Source organism: Bombus pascuorum, chromosome 4 (assembly GCF_905332965.1).
Source record: "Bombus pascuorum chromosome 4, iyBomPasc1.1, whole genome shotgun sequence".
Classification (NCBI taxonomy): Eukaryota; Metazoa; Arthropoda; class Insecta; order Hymenoptera; family Apidae; genus Bombus; species Bombus pascuorum.
This window is the reverse complement of record NC_083491.1, coordinates 9,687,483-9,701,084: the sequence shown is the minus strand read 5'-3', so window position 1 is coordinate 9,701,084 and position 13,602 is coordinate 9,687,483. Positions and strand designations below refer to the sequence as shown.

Below are 13,602 nucleotides of genomic sequence, written 5' to 3'. Positions count from 1 at the left end.
AGCAACTTCTTAACAAATACACCGTCATTACATTACGAACACTCGCATAAAAACACAACCTTAATGAAATACAAAAATACTTAATATAAGAATGAGTTATAAGTAATATGCATTCTGAAATCTGGTTCGTCTACCACAAGCCAAACAAATACCGATGAAATTACGAAATCCATGATTTTCCATTTCAATTAAATTCAAGAGATTTATATCGTACTTTCAATACGATCAACTATTCTGTTTCCAGGAAAGAAGAAAACAGCTACTGCTAATCGTATCTTATATCAGGGTATCTCGTCTTAATAGAACATGGCCTATCTTTAGCCCAACTTCTTAACCAGCACACCGTCTAAAACTTCTCATCGCAGTAGGTACGCTATCAAATCTCCTAACCCCGATTATTACGATCATAGAGGAGACTAAGTAAACGATGTCGTCCGTGCAAGACGATCCCGTTTCGAATTCACACTCGCTTCCACATTGGTAAGTGGCCCTGTAGACATTAGCTTTCGCGCTTCGGGATTTTGTTGGAGCAAGAAGGGCGTGGCTTCTAATTGAAAGGGGATTAATTAACGCGCGTAGACGGCAAGAAAACCTCTCGTTGTTCGAAAGTCACGAATGCTTCCCTCCGCCCCGCGGGATTTTCTCTCGAATTATGCACACGGGGTTTCTCATCCTGAGCTCGTATTTCCTTGAAAAACGCGTGGGAACACAGCTACCGCTGTGTCCGTGCCAGTGAAGGTGAACGAGAGAAAGAGAGAGGCGAACCGGTTGCATGGAAAAGTAGGAGATGGATGGAATTTTGATAACGTCAGAAGAGAACATGTTTTACCGCAACAACCGCGATATTTCCTCTCGCAGTCATACCTAGCCGAAAGAAAGAAAGACCATGCTACTCTTAGGCTAGCACACTGCCTCAGAACGATTTAAAGAGGTATTCTATCGTGAACCTTTAAGGAAATTGATTTTTTGGGAGCGCGGGGGGGAGCTTTTTTAAAGGGCATGTGGTTCTAAGGATACACGTATAAAATTCTGTGTACGGGATAAAATCATTATTATATTGTCAAGTATGTTGGAAAAGTTTTGAAATTTCTTCCGCTTTTTGCAATTAATAATATTATTACGTTAAGGAACAAAAATTTCTGACAATTTTCAAATAGATAGAGTAAAAATAAAGATTTAATTCACTGGAATACAGAAGAAAGGATTTAATTTAAACAATAAAGAAAAGAAATGTGGAAGAGAAGTAAAGAAATGTGATTTTCATTATAGAAGAATGAGTTAGTGAAGATGAAAACTGTATTCATAATTAATTTTCTACCAGAAGCACAAAGAGTACGATTAAATCAGCGGTTGCATTTCAACTTGATTACATGTAGTAATGGCTAACACAAAAGATAATTAATTGCCTAACATGCTACTAACATGTGTGCAGAGCGTTACTAATGTAATTACACTTCCACTAGCATGCTTGAAATTTTTCTGTAAATCAATATGTGTGTAATGTTGTTTATTTTACGATGTGCAGCACGATAGTATCTAATATCATAAAAATACAAAAATGAAATAAATATTTTCGAAATAGTATAACAATACATTCATCGGAAATGGATAGAAAATTGTATTAAGAAAAACCATTAAAAGTTACAAAATATTTCTTTATTTTTATACTTCAGCGGCATTGAATAGCATAGTATTAGCAATTACTGCTTCGACGATATCATAGTTATTCATAGCTTTCATATTACAGCCATCGATTCAAAAATGATGCCGTCATTGCGCGAAAATGTAAAAAATTTTCGAAACCTATTCAGATCAACGTATTAATCATCAGGAAATACAAAGACATTGTTCTCCTCTATTTTTCACGCAAATCATCTATTCATGGCCAAAACGCTGAAAATTAATAGCACGGGTGCGCTATATACCATTGATATAATGTGTTCGTTATCTCTTCGCTGTAAACCCTTGCACAACACTGTGAATTCAAACAGAAAATGTTGAAACACACGAAGCGTGCGCGTCGAGAAGTTCCTAGCTTAGAATTTCCTCTGTCAGAGATCCGGAACGGATCATTTCTCTTGCCGAAATTCAGCGGCACAAATGGCTAAGAATCATAGTGATGCAAGTCAATTCACCGCTATTCTTCAAAAAATAATGTTCTACGTTTATGGTTGTACAAAATTCACTATATTTTTCTGGCCATGAGAATGTATTGTATACGTTTGACTTACAAATGTTACAATTTTACAAGTCAAACTTTACGGGCTTATTTTACCAATAAACTTTCTGCAAGAAATTATCATCAAAAATTATCATTTTTTTCCACGTTTCAATTTATGGAGTTGACCAAACTGTCTAGTTTCAGAACAACTCAAATGTCGACGTGCACGGTTGTTTCTAACGACGAAACGCGTGTGCACGAGTAGAGTTCACGCGATACGTGTTTCGTCCGAAATTCGCTAAAGTATCCCAATAAAAAGTACTGTGAACCGCGTGGCAGGTTATATCGCGAAAATATCACGTCATACTTTTGCCGCAACTGCGACCCGTAGTTTCTGAACTATCCTGACATTCGGATGGTCTGACGGTAGTCGCGTTTGCTAGAACGGGTCACAAGCCTGGCCAATAAACCGCAGACTCCAAGTTTTCGTTTACGGGAGCATTTTTACAAGCGAGACAATCATTACGCATGTAGGCGGACTCATAATGCGGCGAAATGTTACGAGTATGCGGAAAGTGAGGTAATATCCAACCACCGTCGAACCTGGACGGTTGCTCCTGACATGGCTAAAATATATTCCCTTTCGCGGTTCCAAAAACTGTTTGCTATACAGGAAACTAGCGAATGGACATCTTCGATAAAAAGAGTAAACACCACTGTCTGATGAATATACTAAACGAGTGAGGTTTGCGCCCCTCGTGTTTTAAACGAGATAGGGAACCATATACGCAAACGGTATAATAAAAGCTATTTCGACATAGCTAAAGTTTTTCTAACAAAGAGTGGCGATATTTTTAAAAATATCTAAAATTTCTTAAGTTTTTCTACAAAGATTATCTTGTTATAGGTGCTGTCTTCCGATAAAAGGAAAGAGAAAGAGGGAATACCCTCTGAAACGATAAAAATTTCTTATACATGCATGGAAAGACTATTTCGTTATAAGTAGTGTTTTTTGATGGCAGAAAATACAGCGGAGAATATTTTTTGAAGTATGTATGTATTTGAAGTTTTTAAATTTCCAGGAAAATTATCTTTTTAGGTGCACGTTTGAAATCCTTATGGAAGAAATATAAGAACGTAACGAGAGAAAGTTTTTAATTAGTACTAAACTGAGAAGTGTTCGGGAAAGTTGGTTTTAGTATAAATAGTTGTTGAAGATTGTGAAACTAGTAAAATGTTATATATGCTGTGAAAGTAAAACTGAATAGGAGATGACGCGCGGTGAATGTAAAAGATCCATTATACTGTATACTCTTCTACGACTTTTAACAATTATATGAAACAACAAAATGTTTTAGAAAATTGTACAATCGGAAAAATATCTTGAATGATCTTAAAACCACCGAATAAGATATTTGATAACAATATACTTCATTATTTGATCTGGATGAATATTAAGCTATACAGTAGTTAAATGACGAATGGATTATACAATAATTATGAATAACATATGATATAATAAGCTATATAAACACGTTTTACATGTAATTATGACGTGATAGACATTGTACGAAGACATATTGTATTTCTCATAATAAATGTTAATAGAATAAAGAGCACACTACACTAAATGCGACCAAAAACAGCTAATAATTCCGAAATATTATAATAGTGGAACACAATGGTTGAAAGCAAATAGAATATTCCACGGATAAAACAAAGATCCGATTATATAGTTAATGAAACCATTTAGAATTTAATTATATCATAATTATGGAACGCAGATTATTGTCCTTTATACGAATATATGTATATTATATAATCATATGGATGTATTTGTGAAATACAAGATGTGTTTGCCAATTATTTCAATACTTTTCATTTGTGTTAGTTTCCAAATTCCTGTCACATAATCATCATTTCTTCCATAAATTAGGAATCAAAGTTACGTAACCAAAAATTTGTTCATTCCATTAAGTAAGAAACAAGCTTCTACTAATTTTTTAATGAAAGAGCATGAGTTCGGTAAATTTTTATTAAATCGTTACAATGTTAAAAAGTGAAGAAAGTCTTTAATACCACTTCTGTTCGAAACTCATTATTTTTAAACTATTGGTGCTCCAAACGATTGTTTAGATTCGAAAAGATTAGATGTATGGTGGGCTGCAGCTAAAATTGTTCATCTCTTCGAATGTCTACCATGCCCAATTACAGTGCGTTAGTAAAAGGTTTTGAAGAAAGCAGTGAACCGCAAATGCATTTCGTGATTTTGACTTCTGACGAGACTCAGCCTGGTCTTCAACATCTCCCGCCATAAAAGAAACGAGAAAACTTTCTTGCTTGCCTATTCCATCCAAATAAATGCGAATATTAATTTTTTAATCTTTCCTATTTCTACCACGAGTATATTTAGAAACACAACACACGTGAGAAGCTAAATACAGAAATCGTTTGAAATCAATCGAGTGCTACGTGACAAAAACGATGATGACCAATACCTTTAAATCTAAAATTTGTTTACCTTGTCGAGAATAACACAACATCGAATCGATGTTATAAACATAACTTATTGTCAAATGGAAAGTAACCAGTTCTATAAAAATCATTACCACCAAAACCAATTAAGCATCGACAATTGATGACTTAATTAGATATAATTCTTCTCATAGTTACAAATACACTTTCATTTATATAATATAACGAACATTTTGTTTAACAAAATCGAAAATTTATTAATTTAACCGAAATTAAAGATGCTAAAATATTCGTTTACTCTCCCGGTCGTCTTCGTTACGAGACCTTCAATTATTGTTTCTATTTCCATCCAAAAAGAGACACCGACTATCTATCTCAATGACACGACGCACTTTCCGAATGAAGGATCAGAAGGAAGGGTGATCATAGACGATCCCATACAAAGCCCTCGATGCGATTTCCTGTTCGAGATTCTAATGATAATAATCTCTCACTGTTGGCTAGGAATGTCGTGTCGTATCAGCGTGCACGCTCATACACGTCAAATCGTTTATTATCGCATTCGCGCCAGTTGGACATTCGTGTATATTATTAAACCATCTTCACCCTCGACGTACGGCGCACCGTCTCTTTACGTTCACGGACGTTTCTAAAATTACGCGGCAATCTCCCCTTTACTTCGTTTTCCGAGTCTTCTCTTTACGGCCCTCTCGTATCCACTTGCTAGCATTCCGCCGCGTGTTCGCACGTGCGTTTTCATTTGAAACATCCGTGGAAAGCCCGCTAAATACCTCTAGCACGCGGATTCTAAAAGCGTAGATCAGAAGCGACACAGTTACGCATATTATTTTGCGATAAATCCTTTCATGGATGTCAACGTGTAATTTTGACAACTGTGTTAAATGATAGCGGTAAAGTCAGTTTATTTGCATCTACGTGTGCTGGTGTATTTATCGAACGAGGTTATGCTCGACGATGCTATGTGCCGAACGATATTGAAAGATTTATTTCGGACACCGTGCTGCTCACTCTGCAGATATAAATTTAAATTTACCAGCCTTTTTTGTTCCTTGTCGGTATAATTTCAACGTATCACAGCGTGGATAACAGGATTTTTTATAGATTCATGGGAAATTTAGATATACAGAAATGTCTAAAATATCTAAAGTAAACAATTCGTTATAATATTTCGAATGAGCGAAAAAAATCTCTACAATTCCATCTCTTTGGTTATATGCAGATAATATAAAATTATATAAATATCCGCAGCCTAGTGATTACTTTGTATCGTAAATGTATATTACACAAAGTCTTTATAAAAAGTGACGTTATAACGTTTATCTTTAATTTCGTAAAAAATGATTACTCGTAAATTGTTAGCTTTTTGCTACAAACAATTTCTTTTTAACCCTTCATATGCAATTTATTATATACAAAAATAAATGAAATTTTCACGAGGCTGTGAAATGTTACAAAATTTCGATTATTCTCGTTGCCAATTAATTCAACTAATAAAGAAATTTTAAGGGCACAAAATAAAATTCGATTGCATGTAATACATTTAAGGCTACACAGAGGTAGATATATGTAGATGTAAGTACACATTTATCATATCACGTTCAATAAACATTTCCCTACTCACAAACATTTTGCAATCAATACAAACGGCAACGTAAAATGAAAATATTGAAACCTGCAATAAACGAAACTTGTAATTACGTATACAGTTGCTCATTCACTGTAAATAGTATTCTCAAAATAAAACAGTTCAAAAGTATACACATCAATGTACATTTATACAAATACTAAACATACTTTTAATACAACATAAAAACACATGATTGGAAAATCAATTATTATTACTGTAGTCTGATAAAACTGTTGTGATTATATGTAGTACTTAATACAGGGAAACTGATTCATGAAAAAAAAGATCGAAACAAATGTCGATTAAGTTACAGAACATTCATATCATATTTAAAGACAACGTTTTATATTATTTGTTATTTTGTACTGTTTATACGGACAATTGAAACGGTCGATTCATTAGGAAACTATAGTTTTTTAGCAGTTCGCATTAACATTGTTCATAATACGTATCTACAAGTGTTTTTATCGTAAAAATTTAATTTCAATTAACCTTCCTATAATTTGTTGTAGGTACAGTTGCTTACGTTGCTTTATTCTTCATCAAGTGAATTGTTATATTATACAAAAAATATACATTTAATTAATAAATTTTGTATTTCCATATAAAGATTTCATCGTAGTCACAAAATATGTCTATACTTTTAATAATATTTTACGTGTTCAAGTGTACATTAAGTTATTACTCCTTGTATTCCTATATCCCTATATTCCTATATCCTTATATATACCCATAAGAATAAGATACGAAAGATAATTATGCTTAACTCCATTTAATAGAACGAAAAGAAACAACGCCAAATGCCGCCGATTTATAACACAATTTTCCTTTCAGAAAATTTTCCATTTACTTCTGCGTTAACCAAACAATTACGTCCGGAAGTAGCGAGTACGTTCTTAATAGAACGTCGTAATTCACAGCAAGAATACCTCGCCCATCTAATTGCTTCGCCAACCATCCTGAATCACCTCACACTCGTATAAAGATTCGATCGTGCTCTAAATGTCTCATCCAGTAAAGATTCGACGGATCGAAGTCATTCTCCTGCCACTAGCTTTCGATTAGGTTTCTGTTTCCCACCCTCGCTTTCTCATCGTTACGCGGCTATTCCCACTCCTATATATCCTTATACAATATATCCAAAGGTTATTATAGTACATTGCATACCTTACACATGTGAAGCCTATAGGCAAAGAATATGATAATTTCCTATTCTCCGTAAGAAAACAGTTTTAAAATTCAGTACGATGTCAGATCAATGCCACGTTAACAAAATTGTCTTTTTATTTCGTTCTGCAGTTAAACATGGGCTTTTTTCATCGAATTAAAAATTCTAAGAATATTGCTCATCATAATATTCACATATTGAAGAGTAATTTACAACTTCTTCATTTCCACTTTCAATTATGCATAAATATTCTCCTATTTAATTATAAAGTAGGGCGTTCTTCTTATTAGCATAGTGATAATATTAATGGATCTTAACAAATTTTCTTGTAACAAAATAAAACAATAATTATACAATTTTTCAAGTTTTCTATCCAGGTTGCGATATTTCCCTCCTGTGATCTTCGTTTACGTTTTAGACAAAAAGACAAGGCGAAGATAGAGTGGGTGAAGCGTGAATGTAACTACGCACGATAGAAGTTCTCGCGATATCGTGGTCCTTTGCCGTGGTCGCTATGCAGGCCGTGGTGACGCGCAGTTGCGCCGCAATGGAAATTCAAGAAAGCCGGTGGGTTCATTCAAGGCTCGGCTGTTTTTTCCTCTTTCTTTGCCCCGAAGAAGTCCGCGAACCGTAAGATGCATTCAGCGTATCCCGCGGGGACTTTCCCTAGCTAATGCGAGATGAAATTACAGCCCCCCGGGGTTCCGGTCGACAGTCACGCCGTCTACTCCAAAGACACTGGCCTAACCTCTCCTCTCTATCTTCGCCAGCTTCTCTTTCAACTCTTTCTCTACCTTCGCTTTCTTCGTCCTCTCGTGATCCTCCATCCTTTCGGATGCTCATACATACGAAGAGAGGCATTCGTTTCAACTCGTTTGGTCGCTGCTCCGAGCGAACGTTTACCCTTATAAAAAGCTTGCCCTTAATCTTCAACGGAAGCCAACCCCCGCCTCTGAACAGAGTTTCAAAGAGGAGTTTTCTAGTTATTGGAGAATATTCTCCCGCTTTAACGAGATAACTTGTACTATTACGATCAAAGATTGACAGTACGTGATACACCGTGGTCTTTGGAACCACTTAATCGCTCTTGCTCCTTTGACGAAAACAAAAAATTCGAATTCACGAGCATTCGAGAACGTTTCCTCGAAAATGGGTACACACCTATGTAATGAAATATAGAAATTAGCAAGGAGTAAATTGACCAGTCTGACTCCTAACAGACACATATGATATCTTCTCATTCTTCCGTCATTATATTAAAAACTAATGGTGTCTCATAATGTAAAACAAACTTGACTGTTCCGCGCAAAGTTCAAGATTGAATTTAAAAATTTTGGATACCGCATAATCTATACAATGTCACTATACAATGTCATATGCCTGATATATTTTATTATCAATCATATGAGGCGCGTCCTTTGCTGCTTCTCCAACGACATATCCTACGCATGGCGCGAAAATGTTTCATTAAAATATGTCGAATCAATTATCGACCTCGAGTTTCATCGAACTTGAACCAATGAAGAATCGATTAACAGAATAATTTGTACGTTATACGTGTCGCTGTTGGCATTTTATATAGGAGAAACGTATTCGATATTCTTAACTATAGAGGAGTATAGCAAAGTGTTTCCGATTTCTACGGCACGAAGCAATTCTCAAAGGTTTCCAACAAACATAGCCGATCCTTTATGTGTGTAACCTTATTCTTATTCGTTGAAACGTAAAGCGGAGTTTAAAAAATATTAATAGCATTCTAAAAGTTTGTAACTGGAAAAACGAATGGATTATTAATGACACGGAGAACGTGGACTTATTGCTCCTTTATGTAGCTTTATATCCGCGAGAGTGAAAAAAGCCTGGCTATTATTCGACGTCATTTACATTAATTCAAGCTAAAACTCCTTTCTTCGACGCGGCATCGTGCAAAGAACAATCAAATGTAATTGACGGTACGTTAATTACAAAAGTACACTCATACAGGAACAGCTAACGATCTTCAGAAATTCGCTTAGCAACAAAAACAGAACGATAGCGATGAATAAATTATAAACATCAAAGAAATTATGTATACAGTTTTTGCACCAGCTGGCATTCAAACAAAGCTCGTCAAATGAGAATATGCAACGTGACGTGAACAGGCAGCGTAATTTACAAAGACATGGTTACCTCCAATTAAAATCCAGCTGTTTGTAGCTAAAGATAAACGATATCGTAACAATAACGTTAACGTGTCCAGTTTGATAAAACTGACAATGTTTGGTCCTAGAACTGATGAAACTTCTTCAATCAATTGTACAATATTACACCTTACCAATAATACAAATTCATTAGTATAGCAATGGAACGAACTGTATTTTAATTCAGAAGGTGGTAATTGTATATGAAACAATGAACAGAAAATGTAGAATAATATTTCCCCGTTTTCTCGTTTTCGATCGATGTTGCAAATTTTGAGAATAATTGAGAATAACCTATATACACACGTAATACGTAGGATACGATTACGTCAAAAATCAGGAAAGATAATTTCAATTAATTTTGCATGGACCACAGTGGTAAACGTTTCTTTTATTATTTGTCTTTCATCGTATAATACGATGAATAGGTACGATATTCCATGAATTGTTAATGTCGATTTAATTGGAGACGAAATTTCCAATAAGAAGATATTACTTTTTATTTTCAGCCACTCTTTCATGTGAATTAATTCAGGGATCATAATGACTCTTTGATAAAATAATAAAATTACCACCCCTGATCGAAGAATTAATAATTCTTCATTTCAAAGATGAATTAATATAATGAATGAAATTTTACAATTCACAGAACTGTACCTAGGTATCAGTATTAATAGATCCCCTTACATGATAGTAATAAAATGGGTAATAAAGTAACATTCGATAAGAAAATTTTAGAAGTTTTACAAAATACAAAATCAGCTGATTATCCCATCCTAAGTAAACATCATGAAGGCTGTTTGTATAATAGAAATTTATAATCTGTAACCTGTCGTTTGCCAATTAATTAATATTATCTATCGGTAAACAATTATATAAGAAAGCTAATTACAGTAATTATAAGTAGCTACTTATAACAGCCTCTTGTCATCACTATGTAATTCCGACATCGATTTCGATCTTACAGTCATCAGCTGTGAAGCAAGTTGCCAGAGAATACAATCGAGTATACACTCTTACTTACGATCGCTAGACCAAACTCATCTATCACACCAGTGAAGTTGCCGGCGACTACTTTGACGTTTCTCGTACTCGTGGATTAACTCGTGTCATTTTCTCAACATCGGTAAGGCAGTCCTCGATTATTACCGAAACTGATAGCGGGTTCGCTTGGCTAATACGCGCGTCGAGGAGTTTGAAGCAGCGTCGGCAGTAAAGAGAGTTGCCCGCTTCAGTTAAGTCACTCTGTAAAGTTTCCGCGAGAGAGGTACAGCCGTGGCCCGTTAATGTGTCGTAAATCGTTGCTTTCGCTCCGTGCACAAGTCAACCACAGAGATTACACTCGACCAAGGCAGTCAAAAGTGATTCTCTCTCTCTCTCTCTTTCTCTCTTGGTTCAGCTTAGTCAAGTATCCGGTCTTAACAATGTACAAGGCTGAGCGTGGATTCTCCTAGTCTCGAGTATCCGTACCGTGAAAAGGTAGCTTTAGCTCGTTTAACAGCGATGGGACGAGCGAGACTTCCAGAAGGAGGCGACTGCAACCGTTGCAAATCGTCGAAAAAGCAAGGCCCCGGAATCAAATGAGTTTACACAACGACGATGACGACAACGAAGTTTCGTGAGTGTAATCAAGCTAGGGATCGAGAAACACGGTGAAAAGGGAATTGCCACACGGGCTAAGGGATAACCTTCTTCTCTGCGATTTGAATTTCCGCCCAAAGGCAAACGAGCCAACACCCCAAATGAGCGCACGGCTCCTAGGGATCATTCGTCGAACGTCGATAGAGAAAACTCGATAAATGCCGACGCAATAGTTTCTTAATTACAAAGAGACTCGTTAAGGTTTGTCTATTAGATAGGATATTTCGCTTTCGGAACGGAATGAGCAAAGGAGAGAGGAAGATAGAGGCCAGTGCACCGAGATATCGAGCCACGACAAAGAGCACCGCTACGCGTAGAAATCGTTCCAAAGAGAAATGAAATCGATTTGCATTTCCAAAGAACTCTGATTGTATGGAGCACCGGAATTTCCTTTGCCAATTTCAAAGTCATTACTCGGTCGTTGCAGGCTACTCGTACGAAATCATCCAGCAATTTCACGTTATGGATATAATCGTAGTTCACATATGTATATATACGGTACGTATGTCGAATGGAATATCGTGTGAAATAAAAGACGAAGAATAATTGCGAACGCGGTAGACTGCACCAGCGTATTACCGCAACAAAGTTCATGGACCAATGTGACTTGGTATCTCTTCTAGCCTCTTCTTCGTACGATTCGCACGGGAGAAAGGCCACTAGAGGGTTCTTCGACGCTCTTTGTCCTTCGATGCAAATGAACGTACATCTTCGCAATTTCACCTCGATACCTATATCTCAACGATAGAAAGCACAAGATCCACGCGTTCTCCCTTGGAGAACAATTTCAGTGAATCAGCTGGGACAATAACGAAAAGGTACAAAGCCACGCTCCTTTCAACATTGTTCCTTGTAACTCCTTTGCACGCTTGGTTTCAGAAGCAAAAAATATTTCTTTGCTTAACGGAGCTTAGCGAGCTCAGCGTATTTCCTTTTGTCTGCTCGTCTCGCGCTTCCGGCGTAACGATGAAAAAAGGATTCCCGCGACAGCACAAACAAAATAGTGTCAACAGTCGTCGTAAGACATATTTTCCCCGCCATTTTATTCTCTCGCTTTGCTCAGTCACATTCCTTTTTTTGAAACCACCAGCTGACCAAGGGTACGGAAGAAACGACGACGCCCCCTGATTCGCGTTGGCGAAATGCCGGACAACGTGCTAAGAAAAAAGGTAACGGCACCGTGTCACACGACAATATTTCATCCGGCACGAGAGGCAGAGAGCCGATGATCCTTGTCATTTTGTCACATTAGACGCGATTACTCGCGTCCCACGCGTCAACGCACACTCAAACACGCATCGTGTTTCACATATGTATTTTCTACTTCCGTATGTTTATCCAAATACGAATGAAACGCGATGGCGACTCGCGACAGCTTACCTGATATCACGAAGAAAGCGAATGCTGCTTTTAGCCACAGGTGGCGAGTCATCTCGAATCCGCGGATAACCTCTCTTTTTTTGTCTCGATCACTGGTCTTTTTATTCACACTAGCACACCACTCGCGTATTTATGTTTCCGTTACGTTGATTACGAAAACATGGAAAGTGTAGAGAATCTTTGGCAACGCATCAATGTACGTTATAAACTGACAATTGATTTATAGTTGTCTCATGAGATAGTCATGGTACACAAAGTGGGCGGTGAACGCCACCGTTTTTGCCCGAACGAAACCCGTCACTACACGTTGTCTCCGAAACGAAACGTCAAACTCACCGTGTGCAGCGTGCGGTACCGACTGATCGCGAAACTACGCTGCCGGAGGATCGCGGCGGTGGCGACAGCGGCGATTCGAATCGCCGTGAACCGCGAGACGGAGGGACGTTTAATTTTTCCTTCACGTGGCCGCGACACGCGAGATCCAAACTCTTTCTCGCAGCAGTGTAACGCGCGAACAGAAAATACGATCGATGCCGTATCGGTCGGCGAACGTTATCGATCACCGTTTGCGGAGCAAAGCCACGAGCACCAGAAGAGATTTTAAGCACTGTTGACAGGGTAATTGCACGTATATCTGCACTGGATTGCGACAGACGAGACTGAGCGTCGCCGCGCGAAGCTGTTCCGCCGCGAGCCGCGCGTGCGCAGACCGCCCTTCTATCCCTACCACTGCGCTTCGCCCGAACCATCCGAAAGATCGCGCGTCTCTTTCGCTCTGTGTCGTTTCTCGCTCGTGCTCGTTCGACGAAGACCATCGCCACTCGCCCTCTCTGCACGCACACGATCAACGGGTCGCGCCGTGATCTTATTCCACACCTCCTTTCGGGGTGAGACGAAAACGCGAACACAGAGAAGGAGAAAGAGAATCCAAGCCCTCTGGATTCAATTT

At 37.6% G+C, this 13,602-nt stretch overlaps 1 protein-coding gene across 1 annotated transcript in view; it reads right to left on the bottom strand.

Annotated features, from left to right (window-relative positions):
• The window catches only part of LOC132905983 (uncharacterized), a 214,074-nt gene extending 200,754 nt beyond the window's left edge, over positions 1 to 13,320 (bottom strand). Inside the window, exon 1 of the mRNA XM_060957795.1 lies at positions 12,654 to 13,320. Coding sequence (XP_060813778.1) covers positions 12,654 to 12,705 — 52 coding nt within the window. The 5' untranslated portion in view covers positions 12,706 to 13,320. The remainder of the gene's footprint in view (positions 1 to 12,653) is intronic.
• Positions 13,321 to 13,602: the final 282 nt, after the last annotated feature.